The 16,841-nt window shown below is 35.8% G+C and overlaps 4 protein-coding genes across 6 annotated transcripts; all 4 read left to right on the forward strand.

Moving 5' to 3' along the window:
• The first annotated feature begins 3,002 nt into the window (after positions 1 to 3,002).
• Positions 3,003 to 4,608, forward strand: LOC129578871 (protein apnoia). Its single transcript, XM_055468091.1, has 3 exons — positions 3,003 to 3,314; positions 3,999 to 4,129; positions 4,320 to 4,608. Exons 1-3 carry the CDS (start codon positions 3,197 to 3,199, stop codon positions 4,464 to 4,466), a joined length of 396 nt encoding a protein of 131 aa, XP_055324066.1. The 5' UTR covers positions 3,003 to 3,196; the 3' UTR covers positions 4,467 to 4,608.
• A 1,536-nt stretch (positions 4,609 to 6,144) lies between these two features.
• On the forward strand, positions 6,145 to 8,096 carry LOC129578872 (uncharacterized). Its single transcript, XM_055468092.1, has 2 exons — positions 6,145 to 6,948; positions 7,084 to 8,096. Exons 1-2 carry the CDS (start codon positions 6,462 to 6,464, stop codon positions 7,377 to 7,379), a joined length of 783 nt encoding a protein of 260 aa, XP_055324067.1. The 5' UTR covers positions 6,145 to 6,461; the 3' UTR covers positions 7,380 to 8,096.
• An 888-nt stretch (positions 8,097 to 8,984) lies between these two features.
• LOC129578873 (mucosal addressin cell adhesion molecule 1-like) lies at positions 8,985 to 9,849 on the forward strand. 2 transcript variants are annotated; one of them, XM_055468093.1, is made up of 3 exons: positions 8,985 to 9,144; positions 9,223 to 9,500; positions 9,572 to 9,849. In XM_055468093.1, the coding sequence occupies exons 1-3, from the start codon at positions 9,117 to 9,119 to the stop codon at positions 9,659 to 9,661; spliced, it is 396 nt and encodes a 131-aa protein (XP_055324068.1). In that variant the 5' UTR covers positions 8,985 to 9,116; the 3' UTR covers positions 9,662 to 9,849. The 2 variants fall into 2 exon arrangements, with proteins under 2 accessions (XP_055324068.1, XP_055324069.1); XM_055468094.1 differs by having other exon boundaries at positions 9,589 to 9,849.
• Positions 9,850 to 12,750: 2,901 nt separating this feature from the next.
• Positions 12,751 to 16,474, forward strand: LOC129578876 (hatching enzyme 1.2). 2 transcript variants are annotated; one of them, XM_055468098.1, is made up of 6 exons: positions 12,751 to 12,823; positions 12,897 to 13,250; positions 13,372 to 13,529; positions 13,634 to 13,778; positions 13,897 to 14,030; positions 15,812 to 16,474. In XM_055468098.1, exons 2-6 carry the CDS (start codon positions 12,920 to 12,922, stop codon positions 16,094 to 16,096), a joined length of 1,053 nt encoding a protein of 350 aa, XP_055324073.1. In that variant the 5' UTR covers positions 12,751 to 12,823; positions 12,897 to 12,919; the 3' UTR covers positions 16,097 to 16,474. The 2 variants fall into 2 exon arrangements, with proteins under 2 accessions (XP_055324073.1, XP_055324074.1); XM_055468099.1 differs by having other exon boundaries at positions 12,759 to 13,250; positions 15,812 to 16,010; positions 16,083 to 16,474.
• The last annotated feature ends 367 nt before the right edge of the window (positions 16,475 to 16,841 follow it).

The following is a 16,841-nucleotide window of genomic DNA, read 5'->3' on the forward strand; positions in this document are numbered from 1 at the left end:
AACAAACAGGTAATCTGCAGCTAGATTTTTTCCTTCTTTTTCTGTTTGTATTTAGACGCATCAGAATTGGGTCATCTGAAGTGTTGGACCGTATGACGCTTAATATGTTTTATATATTGGATTAATCTGCTCGATCCAAGCTGATGTGCGATACACATTATTTCATCATCTTCTCTCTTGTATTTTTTTTCTTCTTGGCCAAGTGATGGATAATGGAGAAACGAAACCATAATTGATGGAATAAGAACAAGTTCAAATATGTGCATTGAATGGTGTTGCGGTGTCCACATTTCATTTCCTTTTATCTTATTAAACTTTTTTTTCTCATCATCTGCTTCGTTTTCGATTCAGCTACATGACGATGCTCTGCTCTGAATTCGTGCATATTTGTAATGAACATTAAATAACATTAAAGAACACAGAGCAGCAGTTTTGAGTGTACGGTTGTAAAATACGAAATGGTGCATGAAATGCAATATTCATTTTATCTCCATTGAATATATTGACCCTCTTGCGATGATCGATGCGAAACAATTGAAAATTAGAAAAAGAAGAAGAGAAAAAAACATCGACTGAATATCGATATAATCGACGATTGATCGATCGTACAAAGACATTTACTCATAGCGCACTACAGTTGCGTTTGTTAAGGGAGCATCGTCCCCGTTTTGCAAGCTCATTGCTCCGTTCGGATTTGTTCATGTCGTTCAAATAAAACAATTAACTAGCAATTATTTGTAGTAAAACATTTCTTCATTTCATTTCAACGCGCATTCCAATCGATAATTCTTTTCTTCTGGCCTGCACTAGATCAGTCTTCTCACGTAGAAATGTGTGCGGTCATTTATTCAATTAGTCTCTACCATCTTCTTGTTCTTCTCCGTTGCAATATTAGCACTGATTGATTGATTTCAATAATAGAAATCATTTCTGCGAATCGAGCATGTGATTAGAAAGAAAGTGATGAGGATCAAGTCATTGCCACCACCAACGAACAATTTGTCCAGTATGTGTGTTAGCCTAGCGCGAATGGCATCGATTCCGCCAAATACAAAAACACGAAAAAAAAACTAATGCGAGGATGCTGAACTTTTCTGCGTACGCGCTTTGCTATTATTATGTTGATGATGATGGTGATTACATTTGTTTTTTTTTATGCTTCTTCATAGTAAAAGTGGTTCACGCACATTCAGCTCATGAATGTTTTTCTAGAATTGTAGGTAAGAAAAGTGCATTGTTGTATTATATTTATCTAAATGACGAGCGAGAGAAACTTGTTCTCGTGCTCGTTCAATGTAATACAAAATTATTGTGCAAAATCCGAATCACTGCTGACTAAACGAAATCACATCACATAGCTGTAAATTTTACTCTAAAACAATTCCCCGATATCTACGTATATGTATGCGATGATCGAGATATGATGAGATTTGTATGCAAGTTCATGCACGACCATATTCACGAGATAGCCGAGCGAGAGAGAGAGAGAGAGCGCTTCAATCTTTAATATCACATATGAAAATGAGGAGATTGAAGAGAATTGTGCGCATCAATTATTGTTAATTCGTATCGATAACTGTTCTTTTGCTTAATAACTATGAATTATAATTTATATATATTTATATCGTCGTCGATGTTGTTGTTGTTGCTTCCGCTGCTACTGCTGCTGCTGTTGTTGGTTTCTATTTTTTTATCCATATCTATCATAAACTAAGCAAATCACTTTTATAGCATTTGCAGCGGTTAGACATCAATGAGTTGAACTGTTGTAAATGTAATTTAAATGATACGTGATACTTGAATGCTCTACTTTGTCTTCTGACAGTGGCCCACTGGTCTATAATGCCTCCTGTGGATAGTGCTAATATCAGGAGACTTAGCTGATAAATCGTTTTATTAGCGAACGAGCGAAAAAGTTCCCTAATCATACACATGATAAATCTTTATTGGTTTATTGATAAAACTGACCATAATCCTGCACTTCATTCATACCGTATTTCCGTAGAAAAAAAAGAGAAACAATTCCCGTTGTTTTCAATTTCTCAATCGATTGACAATCAATCGATCAATTTCAATTTCTCTAGCAATTTTGATATTCTGTGATGATATGACGCTCTGAATTGCATGAAAAAGTAAAATTGTTATGATTTGCATGTGGCATTTTTGTGTGTGGCTGTTTTTTTTTTTATTGGTTCGTTCGTGTGTGCTTATTCATTTAAAGCAAAAAAGAAAAACTACTTGCTCACTTGAAAAACGATACGATGGACGGTCATTCATGGAACGAAAATCGAAAGCGACCGCTACCAATATGTTCTATGCTAATAAATTTTGACGAAATTCAGTCATCGTATGTAAATTTTGTCACGTTTATTCATAGTCAGCGCGTTTCATTCGCCAAAAAAGCCGAAATTCTTGAGCGTTTTTTTTTCTTTGCCTTTTCTTCTTTCCACTCCCGATTTCTTCTTTTGTTTTTTTCTTTGCAGGCTACAACAGTGACAGCACGCTTTAATGTACATATTTACAGTAATTTAGAGCTAATTTTGATACGATTCGTATTCTGGCGCTTCAACTATTTATGCTCTGCATTGAAGTGTACCAGTAACGATCAACAAACGGGCAATTTAAATAAAATGATCTTTGTTTTTTTCGACTGTTCCGAAAATGTTGTGACAAAGCGAAGACGACCGATGGTCACCGAGTATGCAAAGAAAGTGTCAAACTGTTTCGTATCAAATGCATTGACGTGCGCGATACTTTTATGCCTTTTAAAAGAAATTCATCAAGTATGCGACACAATGCTTTGCATGAAACTCTTTCTCTCTCTCTCTATCACTGTAGTCCAAATATGGACTCGTGCATACCAAAAATTAGGCTTTGCCTATTGTTTTTCTTGCATTCGGTTTCACGTCATAGTTGGTCTAATTTGCGTTCACGGCGATGTCGTGATTTAATTGAATTGAAATGTGAATCAAAGCACTCAACAAATCATATTTGGAATTTGCATATTGTTTGTGTGTGATTCGATATTGAATATTCTAAGAGTTGGGGGCTGAGCACGCGACATCGATTAATAAAAACGTTGTTGAGCTGTCGAAACATCAACATTTCGGTTTGTTCCGTCAAATAGTTAGCTCAGTGTGTGCAATCAATCGAAGTGCAATCGCGAGTAATTAACAGAAACAAACAAAAAATAATCATGGTGAACGCAATGGATAAACTCATTTTGGTTGCTGCCGTATTATGCTGTGTAATTAGTTTGGCCGCATGTCAAGATGTGCCCGAAGCAAACAATTCCATATCAGATCTGTCAGAAGGTTTGTGTTCATTTATTCCATTTTGAGTGCCAATTCGACCGGTAAATTTACAAATTATTGTTGCAAATCCACAAAACCAAAACCACACGCGGAAGAAAATGCCGAGAAAGAGAAATAGAAAAAACAATACCAAACAACAACACAACAAATTGTTCAAACCATATAAGAATGCTGTTGATAACAAGTGAATCGTTCTAACTGAATAAACTTTATTACGTGCTCATCTATGCAAAATTGTTGTTGAAATTAGCGCCGATCTATGCCAAATCAAGTGCCGTTTGGAATTTCTCGTACTTTCCCTTAATTCGGAAAGAGAAACAGTAAACAGCGTTTTTTTTCTTTCTAGAGTGGAGTCGTTGCGATAAAGGTTTTGGAAATGGTTTTTGAAATTGTTTACTAGACCATTTTAAAAACGATTCGCAATCGCAGTGCAAATGAATAATGCACTCAAATCATAAACAGGGATTGATTGTATGCAATCAAAATTGATTTGATGGTCAATTCTAAAATGCATTCTCAATGACTCTGATTTTGTCGGAAATTTTCAACAATTCATTTAATTGAGTGTGATTATTTAATTGCCGGCATTATTTATTCTTTTGATTAAGTTCTAAGCAATTCTAAATTAAAACAATTGAAGCTACCTTATCTAATGATAGCTTATTATGTTTTCCTCTAAATTAGCTCGTACTTTTGGACATCATCTGTTGAAACGCCTTACTTTCGCTATAATCCCAACTGCTTTTGTTGTTGGTATCATAATCACTCTTTTGGCTGCTCTGACCGTTGTCTCAATAAAAGGTCTCGGCGTTGGGGTAAGTTGATTAAATTCAAACAAAAATTCATTGAATTGAATAAATTCAATCAAATTCAGTTTTTGAGGAAAATTCCATATTTTCAATTTCTTCGTAAAATTCATAACGTTATTCTAGTATCCTAAGTTATTATACAATTTTCTATTCCATTCATTAATTTGTCATCAATCCAAACCAAAATCGTTCGCAGGTCATCCTTTTGATCATTGCAATTGGTCAAATATTGGCTCGTACATTCCAAGCAGCACCAGTGCCATTACCACCATACAACTCGCCAATTCCGCTCGTTTACCAAAGACCAGAGCCAATCTGGTTCGACAAGCCAGCAGGATGGTAAACTCCATCGAAAATGTTAACCATGCATGTTAACTTGTTTAAATTAATTTATTGTCGCACTTATTCCTAAGCTAATTTATTGCAACACCAGTATTTATTTATTTATTGAATAAAAATGTCAAAATAAAGCAACTATAAAAATGCAAACCAAATGATTTTGGTTGTTTTTCTTTGTAAAATTGATAACAAAGTTTCAAAATCAGTATATATTCACGAGAGGGAGAGAGAGAGAGAGAGAAAGAAAAGTTCTATAGATTTTATTATGATGGGAAAAGATTGTGCGTAGAGTAAGACTGCCCACGGCCGTAAACGGGCCTACATCTAGTCGTTTGGCCCAATTAAAACCACTTCGTAGAGGATTTCGTTTGATTTATAATGAAGCATATTATTAGTTTGCATTACACGGTAACCCATTTTACTGAATCCAATTCACTGGGCTGCTCCGCTGTACTGCGTACAGGTGAGCATACTGATTTCACACCATTAAAATCAATTACTGTTTGCGTTAGTTCTATTTTCTGCACAAATGGACAATTCGTCTTCCTCCGAAGCAAACAAATGCAAGGTAGAAGACGACGACTGCGATTCAAAAAGAAGAGAAGAAAAAAACTCGAACGCTTACGCTGAAACCACTTTAATGTAAAAATATCCGTTACAAAACGCAATGGATACATCACATGCAAACCATTCTAGTTGATGATCACATCAAGAACCAAACTGAACGCACGTACACTGTACACATACACACCGTCCGAATCACAACATAGAATCTTCAACAAACCGATGAAAGTATATTAGAACAAAAGCAATACAAAACTGATCAGTTCTGAGCATCAATTATAAGCAGGAAACGGCGCGCGAGCAACAAAGTAGACAGAGAAAGAAGAAAATGAAAATACATAAATAAGTGCGCCGTGCGCGTGTGCGCTCAAATAGCATATTGCTACAATTTTTTTTTCTTTCTTCTTTCACGTGCAAACAAACCATTAGCTAATAACCTGCAGTTTGTTCAGATTAGCATGTATCGGGAAAGCATTGCTTAGAATGTAATGCGTTCAGAATACCGAGCAGCATAGAATTGCAAATGTGCGCTAACAGGGCTGTGCTAATGCTACAATTTATGATATCTTTTATTTCTTTCGATCTTTCTCTCCTCTCTTCTGTTTCTGTTGTTGCTGCAATCAATTGATATCGCATCGATCGTTCTATTGTTAAATGGAAGAGGTAAAAAAAATGGTCAAGAGACATTGGTCCAAATTCTAGAGAACATTGTCGGATAACTGGAATTCCATTGCGTCGATACACACGCACGGTAACATGATTAGTGCGGTAAACGTGTTAGTATGCATTGATGAGCATCGAAAACCCTGCATAATGCCACGAAATACATAGAGACTGGTTTGAATTGGCACAAGCGGAGAAATTTTCTTCTTGCTTCTTCTTTACATGTTGATATGCCTCTCTTCTCCTCGATGCGCGCGCCACTCAAGTCAAAGAATCTGCATGTACACATAGCTCACTGGGAATGATCAAGAACGGCGGCGACGACGACGAGCCAGCAGCGTGGTGCGAGCAAGTTAATATATTGTGAGATAAATAAATTATTTTCATCATTTCGCACATAGATATCATAGAGAAAACACACGATCATCGAACGAATTAATTGCGCGATTCGCATTTCCAATATTCAATTCGATTCGAAACAACAACAGTTTTCCGCTGTTGCATTCGATATTCGTGAATTTTTTTCTTCCTTCCTATTCTACGGTATCAGTTGAACGGAGTTTTTCCAAAAAGTTTTTTTTTTCTTTCTTTTGAAAATCGTGTGTCATTCAAAAATAGTGTGTAATCATAAAAAAGCTCCGTGGCCGATGATGCTCATTGTTTTATAAGAAAGATTTAATTTGCCGGAAATAAAAAGTCAACAAGTCGTTTTCATTTGTCGTCTCAAATTTTCGTAAAAAAACAAACAAACAAACGCTAAAATACAGTGACCATGCAGTTAGTTTTGAATAAAAAAGTGGTGTTGCTGTTATGTTTCACAATAAATATCGCACAATTTATCGAGTGTTCGACGGAGAGTAACACAAGCAATGATCATGTGAATGATTCGGCTCAACAGCCGATTATCAAGGATTCGGTGGATGTGGTTGAGAGTGCAACCAAATCCAATCCCGGCGTTGTATCGAAGATTGAACACGCAAAAAGTATTCGAAATGCTGTGGTCGGTGGTGTACAGCACAATTATCGTAGCTCATATGTGGGCAATCGTTTGAATCGTCGCGTTGCAGTCGCGACAAAAGTAGCCGAAGTTCCAACGACCGACGAAATCCCATTGGTCAAAGCCAAGCGAAAACTTACCAATGAATTCAACGAAGAGATCAAGTACAATGTGGGACCCGGCGTCAACATTGGCGTTGAAAAAGAGAAGGAATTAGTTAGCGTTTACTTGGACGAAGATTGTCTTAAGGACGTATTCACAGGTAAGCACACCACTGAATCACACCTATTCCAACGAACAACGTGACCATTTCACACAGACCCAATTATTTAATTGAATCGTTTTGTTTTGTTTTGTTTTGTTTATTTTTTTCATTTTGCATACATGCACTCAAAAGGTCGAGGCCGTAAACAAGATTTGATTACGAAAATATTGCCTTTATTCATTCTACCATTTTTGATTCAATCGGCTGTTGTTCCATTTTTGGTGTCAACGCTCAAATTGCTGTTGATCAAATCGATTGTTGTTGGAAAAATAGCCATATTTTTGCTCCTATTGTCGGCATTCAAGAATCATGTGAAATATGGCTATGAAGCTGGGCCACAATTCTATCCAGATGTTCCGAATCGCCGGTCCGAGGCCCATTTAACGGGTTACCGTGTTGAAGGAAAGCCAGCCACTTGGATTAATTGATGATGCAGTTAACTGCCTGAACGACTACGTTTTCAAGCGACTTTTTTTTCTCTCTCTATTGTATAAACAAACAGAAAAAGAATAAAAACAAATCAAAACAAATACAGACACACACAAGTAAACTTGGTGCATATTTTCAACCAAAAACATAGGCATATTAATTCGGGAAACAAAGTTAGCAGACAGAGAAACAAAATAGGATGAAAGCATCGTCTATATTTATAATATAAATCATAATAATCTAATGAATACAATAGAATTTACTTCGTTTTTTATTATAAATTTGAAGAATCTGGCTGCAAAATAGAAGCGTTTAGTTGATTGCTGGAGCTGAAATCAATGTAAAGAATCTCGCTAAGTACAGAAAATGTATCCAATGCAAATTGCCTGCAAACTGTCCATTTGTTTGATCACTTCCAATGGGATTTAAATTCGGTATTTCAGCGGTTTGCGGCAATATTGCATTGTGACTTTTAGATATAGATGCCCTTCCGAAGCGAAAAATGGATATAAATTGTAGAAAGAAAGGAAAACACAATATCACATTGAAATTGAATCCGTATTGTACAGTCGAAATAAAGACACGAGCGCAACACAATTTTTGATTGCAAACAGTTAGATTCTTTGAAGAAGAAAAAAAGGCAAACATAAAGACCAAATATAATATACATATTATAAATTTATGTTCAAGTTTTATTTTATGTAATGTTTCTCTAATTTTTCGCAGACAATAAAGTTTTCCAAATAAATAGTTATGATTGATGTTTGTATTTATTATTATTGCTTTAGCTTTTCTTCTTTATTTTTTGTACTAGTTCAGACGCATACATTTCATGGTCATTCGTTTGAAACGTTATAATGTTTTAGCGTGTGTAATCGACACACATGTGATTGACGAGGAATATACGTGGAAAAGATTTATTTATTGGCTTGAAATTCCAAGTGCTAGTCGCCAATGTGTGAGTTATTAGATTTTAGAAAGAATTTTATTGCATCGATAATGAGAGGAAGAAACAACAGAAAAAAGCACTAACTTAATCAAACGAAAATATCATGCAATGGCTGGATTTTGGTCTATTTTTTCCAGCCATAATGATAACCGGTTGAAAATCGAATTTGTTATCTCAGGCGAAATTGATAAAAACAATCGCCAATTTTATGGCATTCAGTCGTTCGATCGATAGTTTCCAGTAAAAAACGACACAGGTATGGTTAACATGTTTTTTGGAATGTCATGTTTTGTACAGGTGTTTCAATTCGTGGATAATGTGACAATTTGATTAAGCGCTATTCTCTTTTCCCCGCATAGATTTTAGATATGTACAAAAATACCGACAAAAAACCCAAACGGTAATTGTCGGACTTTACAGGTTGTTCACACATTTTGCTTTGTGTGTGTGTAGGCGCGTACAATTCATAAAAAATCAATTCATTTGTGGCGAGCTAATATTGAACACATTGTGCTCTCCATGACAAATTGCGCATACGTCTACCTATCGGTATGTTATCTGATAGAAATACATCAAGACAATGTGAATGAGTGTTTTTTTCTCGCTTCTTATCAATTGCGTGAATTTGGTATTAAATTGAACTGTAGCACTATGGTCTATCGGTATCGATAGTCGAACTAGAAACGCAGTTACATTTTTGCTATTGTTCTGTGCACCACGATCACAAACCAGCTCAACTTAACTGAAATCCGAAATTGTGACGAAGAAAAAAAGAACAATCAACAAAATGAATTATACACTCTCCAGAATTCTTGGTAAGGTTTTAATGAAGAAAAAATTGTGCGGTTTCGGTTCTCTCGGTTAATATTGAATTTTCGTTGTTATTTTTTCAGGCTGGATAGCCGATAATAAGCTTTCAACATTCTTGGGACTTTGTCTATTCGCATTTGTGATCTCAACCATTGTTTTGTCGTCACAAAAATCAAGCCTTCAAGATCAATTGGATAAATGCAATGCAGCAACCGAGAAACCAACCGACCCAACAACAACGCAAGCTCCAGACCAAACGACAACGCAAGCTCCAGACACAACGACAACGAAAGCTCCAGACACAACGACAACGGTAGCTCCTACGACAACGACAACAACGTTGAAACCAGATCCATCAAAGGTAACTGTGAACTTTATTTAAAGATTTCCATTATACACCACGAGTACTACCATATTATATTCATGGGAAAGGCTAAAATCGTTTACAGCCGGACAGCAGCACAGAAAGTGGTGGTGAAGCTCCCCCAACAGAATCCAGCAACCGATTCCGGAGAAACGTAGGTGTTTAATAAACTACGCCAAACGTCAAGAGTGTTACCATCAGATAGGCTTCATTTTCCTTTGAATATGTTGTTGCTTCATTATATATAAAAAGAAAACGTAAAATATGTTAAGTTATAACATGGAAAATGGAAATGTAATAAAAGTGTCATCTATAACATAAGTAGTAAAGGAAGCTTGTAAGCAAACGGATTCTTTGTTTTACTTTTCAACTACTAGTTTTTTCATAATTCCTTTGATATGCATGAGCTTTTTCGCTGCTGAAATTTTTCGCTATATACCTTAATATGTCGATTGAAAATGGTTTACGTGTCCATTTTTACTAATCTCCATTTAATCACATTTTATCAACAAGTGCTAGTAGTGTTAGTAAAAAGGTTTTGACAACAATAAATCTTTGAATCAATACATGAAACGCATAAAGTGTTTCAATTCAGATTGACTCATCATCCGGCGTTGTCATCGACGACATACGTTGTTTGTGTATCGAACGAAATTCATGCCATATATTGCATGATATTTTTATTTTTATTTTTTCACAAATTGTCTTTTTGTTCTATTGATCGATCATCGGGTGGTCAGCGATAATGAAATTGAGATCGTAAAAGTAAAGAAAAAAAAACAATTTAAATGGCGACACAACTGGCTTATCTTCAGATAAAGTAAATGAATGATATATCTCAATAATTAAAACACAAAAATGAAAACGAAATCGACACACACGCGTATTCACTGGCATTTTACCATATGATGAAATTAAGGTGGAAAACCTAACGGTAAAGAACCTTGCCTAAGTAACGGAAAGTTTTTTTTTTATATTTTTTAAAATGAAAACCTTGATGTTCTGTAATCTATTTTGGAATTCAAGTGATTATTAAATTATTTTTAAGTGAGTCGATTTTATAACGAAATCCATTTTATAGAATGTTTATTCTTCGAATTGCTGTTTCATGTACGTGCGCGCATACGTGTCTCTCCAAAGAATCTTGAATCTTGCACCTTGTCTTTTCCGTTAAACTGCTCCCACTAACCCATAAGCTTTTTTTTGCGCATGATACTACTGACACTCATTCCGAACAATGGCTTCGAGACGATAAATAGCCATTTCTTGACCTAAGCTAAAGGATTTCGTTGAGTTCAATGTGATCTTTGCATACTAAAAATACACACGCAAGATGCAAACAGCAAAAAAAGAGAAAGAAATTGTACGATTCATCGCATACGCGAATTTATATCGAGTGTATAGCACGTTAAGATCTCATCTCGACTGCATCGTGTGTTTGGATTGCGCGCGCGCACACACACAAGCACAAACCGACAAAACAACATGAACAGCAGCAGCTGCAAAAAAATGTGTGGGGACCTTGACTTTCATTTATTTCAACGTTTTCGTTTCTTGTCTTTCTTCTCGGAATCACTTTTAGCACATCGTCATTTATATTGGAGAATATATACGCGTCTATATCTGTATTTTCATTCATTCACCAATGTTATACAACTGGTTGTAAAGTGTTGTCATACCATTTTTACCCAGTTTTATTTTTAATGTGTCGTGAAAGGTGAATACACTCCTTGCCGCGAGGCAACCTCCGCGTTAATGATGCGTTGATCTGTAAACAGGTTGAAATGAAAAAATTACACTGAATTTACGTTCGATACATACGTACGTTTGGGAAAAATCACACATACAAAATTGGCGCCTTCGTAAACATTGTTAAGAAAAAGTTATAGTTTTTCATGTTATTGAAATGATAGTTGATTTGTTTGGATTTGTTAAGTTTTCAAGAGCAATCCATCGTTTATTTTTTTTGTTTTGATCCGCATCGGCTTACTTTGGAAACGCTTGTTTAAATATGACCCAATTGCAATTGGAACACAGTGTTCGGAACACAGATGTGTCAACATGAGTCATCTCATCATCGACGACATTGAGTCTGCTTGGGAGTTTCGGGATGACAAAAGAGAGTTTCGGAAGAGAGAAAGACAGATAAACCCATACACACACATAGAGAGATAGAGAGAGATAAAGGAATAAACTGGATAAAATTATTATACATGGATGTTATGATAATAAGCTTTCCGTAAACCAAATAGAAAAAAAACACGAAAATTTCTTCATTATTTTTGCATTCAAATAGTTCCATCACCTTTTATTCAACCGTTCAAACTGATAACATAATGTCTAATATATGCCCATTGTTTTCAATTGGGTACATAATTTTAACAGGCACATAATAAGATAAAAGAAAGGTACAACCATAATAAATCACGATGATTGTACTATGTACTGTGTTTGACCTACATCACGGAGATTTGCAAGCGGCCGCGCTTGCATGATGATATGAAAATGATTTTTTTTCGGTATTATTTAATCTTCTTCTTGTTATTACTTTTTTTTTTGTAGAACACATATAGAATACAAAACACATGAATAAGAGCATAAAATTCATAACTATTAGCACCTTAAGTCAGTCACTTATCACTGTGATATGAGAATTACAGCGTTTGCTTATGATATGACTGTTCCGTGTACTACACGCTTCTGCCTTAGAAACTCAGTTCCAGTGACTGACTGGCTGGAGTGTGGTAGATTAACTAGGTGTTTAATTATTGTTATCGGTCACGACACTATTTTCATTACCAACAGCCAGCCTAGGGTGAAGAACAACAACAGCAATAACAACAACAACAACAACAAAAAAGCCGAAACGTGAACGTGGTTTCGCATACACGCACTCAAATATGAAATTTCAAAAGAACAATAAAAAATGAATTGAATTTAATGAATGAATGAAAGTAGGCAAATAAACGAATGTCAAGGAAGAGCGGAAGGAATTAAAATAAGCAAATTACACAATTTATTATGTTCGGATGATAATACACACGATGAACAAGCGCGCAGAGTGGATGAATGGGCGTATTGATGGTTAAGATTGCAGTGTGTGACATGTGTTATTGTGTATGTTTTCTCGCTTGCTCGCGCGAGCGCGGGCTCAAACCCTAACACAGACCGTGCTTTTGGCTGCGACATACGACAACATCAGTAATAATATATAAAGCAGACAACTCCTTCCAATATTCAGTCGAAAAGTGAACTTCTACAAAACGGTTCCTCCGGATACAAACTTTATTAATAGCTCTTTAAATTGGTTTTACCGCAAAGTATAAAGAACTATAGCTTTTTACGAAGTTGAAATAATTTAAAATTTTGAAATTTTTTTCTTTAATTTGACAGTCAGTTTTCAAAAAGTTACAATAATGAGAGTATTTATAGTAGTCGCTTGCTTAGCTGCACTTGTTAGTGCTGCTCCATATCCATCGGTTGACAACAATTTCGTGGATGAGGATGATGTACCATCAATCGATCTGTCTCAATATGGTTCGAGCATTTTCGGTGTGCCCAGCAATAAAACCGGCCAATTAGTTGCTACGTACGATCCAAGCACAAGCGAAATGAATCCAGAAGAATTGGGTGAATACTTGGAGGGAGACATGCTGATCCGGCCTGATTTCGGCAGAAACGGATTGATCGCTTCATCGTCACATTGGCCAGGCGGCGTTGTTCCATTCGAAATTAGCGGATATTTTGGTAAGAATGATCTTTTTGGGAATTAATTCCAATTTTTTTTTTGGTACTTCAACCACTAATTCCATTTATGTTGACATGAATCACAAACTAATTTGCAAATAAATTTCCGTTTCAAAATCAGATGCAAATGGTATGGATCTGATCGAGCGTGCCATCAACGAATATCATCGCCGAACATGCATTCGTTTCAAGCCAAGAACATATGAACGTGACTACGTCACATTCACAAGCGATTCAACTGGTTGCTGGTCAAGTGTTGGACGTATTGGCGGCAGACAAGTTAGTATTCAGTCTCCGATAATTAGTAAATTTTCAAGAAATATTTTGTCATCATAAACGCCTTGATTCAATTTGGTAAAATTCAAAATGGTTCATTTTCACAGGAAATCAACTTGCAGACACCGGGATGTGTATCAAAAGTCGGTACCATTATCCATGAAATGATGCACGCCTTGGGCTTTTTCCATGAGCAAAACCGTTCCGATCGCGATGATTTTGTGTTCATTAACTGGAACAATGTTCGTGCAGGTAAGTAACCGCGATGTGACAACATTCCATATACAAATTGATACGTATTAATTGCCAAAAACCCCAAATATCTGTGTGTCTTCTTTTTGTTTTTAACACGGTGATTAACCCAACGAAGGAACTCAATCGAATTTCGACAAACAAAGCAGTGTAACGACCACAGCGTACGGCGTTGAGTACGATTACGGAAGCGTGATGCATTATTCACCAAATGCATTTTCACGAAACGGTCAACCAACAATAACCGCCAAGGTTAGTGTGTTATTTTTATAAAAGTGTACGATTTGTCGTTGTTGTTCGTTCTTCTCGTTGTGTGTCTCAGCGCACGGTATGTGTGTGTTTTTTTTCTCGTGTTGTTGTTTGCGGCTTAATTAAATGGTTTTTGCTTTTTCTCGCATGCGATAACCGAAACGGTCCGTAAACCCAACAAAGAATAAAACAAAAACTAGTTCATAAATATCATTGAACTACAAGGTTCAAAATCAGAAATTCAGAAATTCACATAGGAATCGGAAATCAAAACAATCACCACATCTTAGTTTGATTCAGCACATTACAAAGGGATATTGCAACTTTTTTGACCAGAAAAAACGCCATCTTACGTCGTGCCCGTAAATTATTTTACTGTACATTTCGATGGTAGAGCTTGAACAAAAGTTCAACACTATGCATAAACTTGGAAAGAGCTTGATAAACTTGATGAAATACATATATTTTATGGTAGTTGCAATACCCCTATGGCACATTAGTATCATGTGGTTTCTATTCTATAACACAAAACAGCAATTTCCTAACATTTTGGCGATTTCACATTCATTCGACTTATTTGTTTCTCTTTTTTTTTGCATAAATTTAAAGTGATTAACATTTGTTTCGGTATGGATTCTACGTTTACGCATCGTCACTACACAATCAATTCAATCACACAACATTTTTGTGTTTAACTAGTGTTAGAAAATAGCGTTTTGTAATTTCATGCATCAGTCATTGATTGATGCCCGCTTTTTTCTCTCTCTCGAATGGTGGGCGAAATATTACCGACATGTGTGAATTGTCATTCAGAGAAGAAAAGAAATGTTTTTGTTGCTCATCATTTCCAGACTCATCGATTCAGAATGGATGTTGTATTCAATATTTCTTATATTTTTTCATTGGGCACACGCAACTTGTCGAATTCACAAAGAAAGTTCCGTTTATTCATTCAATCGAAAGTGCTGTCGTTATATTTTTCATTCGTTTTTACGTAAGTGATGTAATGATCAGTGATCAATTGTCATTTGTTCAATGAAATAACGGCACAAAAACGATACAAATGAGAGTGCAAAATGATTTGAACCAACGCATAAAATACGACAGATTGCATTGATGCGATGAGGGAGAGAGAGAGAGAGAGAGAGAGAGAGAGAGTCAAGTGTGAGAAATCCCATTGTTTTGTTGGAAATTCATCAATTGCTATTTCGCCACCATACAAACAGCCACAAAACGTTGTATCACATGAAAAACTGTTGTTATATCATATTACTCTGTGTTATGCACTTCTATTCGTTGTTGCTCTTTTTTTTCTTTGTTCCTTCATTCAACATACCCATTTTATGATCAAACCAAAACAAATCACAGACCAATGTATTTGGTTTAGACGAAAAATTGATTGAATCACTTGAAATATACAACATGTCATTCATGTGGAAAAAAAATTGATTGATTTTTTAGAGAGTCGTCTATTCATTGATGGGCCAACGTGTTAATTTTAGTGAGAGTGATGTGCAAAGAATTAACTTTATGTATCGCTGTTACTACAACTTTGACCAAAACTTCCAAAACTTCCAAAACTACCAAAACTGAGTAAAACTGAGCAAAACGATTGGCTAAAAAGAACGCTTTAAGAAACAGACAGAAAATTTTGCTATAAAAACACATATTTTGCTTTTGTTAAGTTATTTATTAAGCTAACCCATAACTAACGTTAACTTAAACCACCGAACAAATCTCTTTCAATATTTTATTCCCCATAATTTGGTTGCGGACTATTGTAGCGCTATGCTTCGAATAACATGGGCCAACGAGATGCATTCTCATCGGCAGACGTTGCAAAAATTAACCAAATGTACAAGTGTTCAAATGTTGATGCACCAATTGTGGAACCAAAACCACCAATGAATGCACATAACAATATTAACGAATTGGTCGGTGAAACCGATGGAACAACAACAGCACCGACATCCGTATCAACAGGTAGGCCTGCACCAAACAGACCAAATAGACCATTTTTGAATATGTTGGGCAATTTAATCGGTAATGCTTTAGCAAACCAAGGGTAAATGAAAACCAACAACGGAACACGAATGCAACAACAAAAACGACAAAAATAAGGACGATGGACGGATGCTTATAACCAAATAAAACTAGCTCATAAGCTCTAATCAACTTATTTATTCATTTAACTTTCATCTGAGGAGAGAAGTAGAGCGAGAGAGAGCAACAGAGAGAGAGAAGAGTAATTTATTTTAACTTATTTATTGCACTTAACTTCATCCAATTAGATAATTATTCTAATTTCTAACCAAAATCATTCATTCAATGAGGGTAATTCTTCTATTTACTATGCATTAGTTTTAATATACCAAAATGAAAAATTTGTTCAACCGATATCGAATACATTCGTAACTTGAAAAACAAAACAAAACAAAACAAATGGTTGTGGTTTCTTTAAAAATAACACTTTCAATTGAAAGGCTGGAATTGATGACGAATAAAAAACAAATTAAATATTTTCTTGTGAATCTCAATTCATCACACGTACACACAGCGAGGCGGTAATACGAGAGAAATGGGTCAGAGAGATGGATTAAGCCACCATGATATCCAGAAAATTGGCCGAATGTATAAATGTGAAAAGGATCAACCGATTTTCAATGCAGTTGCCGCAGCAAAACCCATCATCAGTGCTATAGCTGGCAGTGTCAGCACCAATCGACGATTCCAATTCGGTAGAGAGATTTTCGATACGTACACTTCACCACAATTTTGGCAACGTCTATTCACATCGTGGGCTTTCCCACAACA

This window comes from Sitodiplosis mosellana, unplaced genomic scaffold (assembly GCF_009176505.1).
Source record: "Sitodiplosis mosellana isolate CC-2019 unplaced genomic scaffold, AAFC_SMos_1.0 Smas_scaffold_6226, whole genome shotgun sequence".
NCBI lineage: Eukaryota > Metazoa > Arthropoda > Insecta > Diptera > Cecidomyiidae > Sitodiplosis > Sitodiplosis mosellana.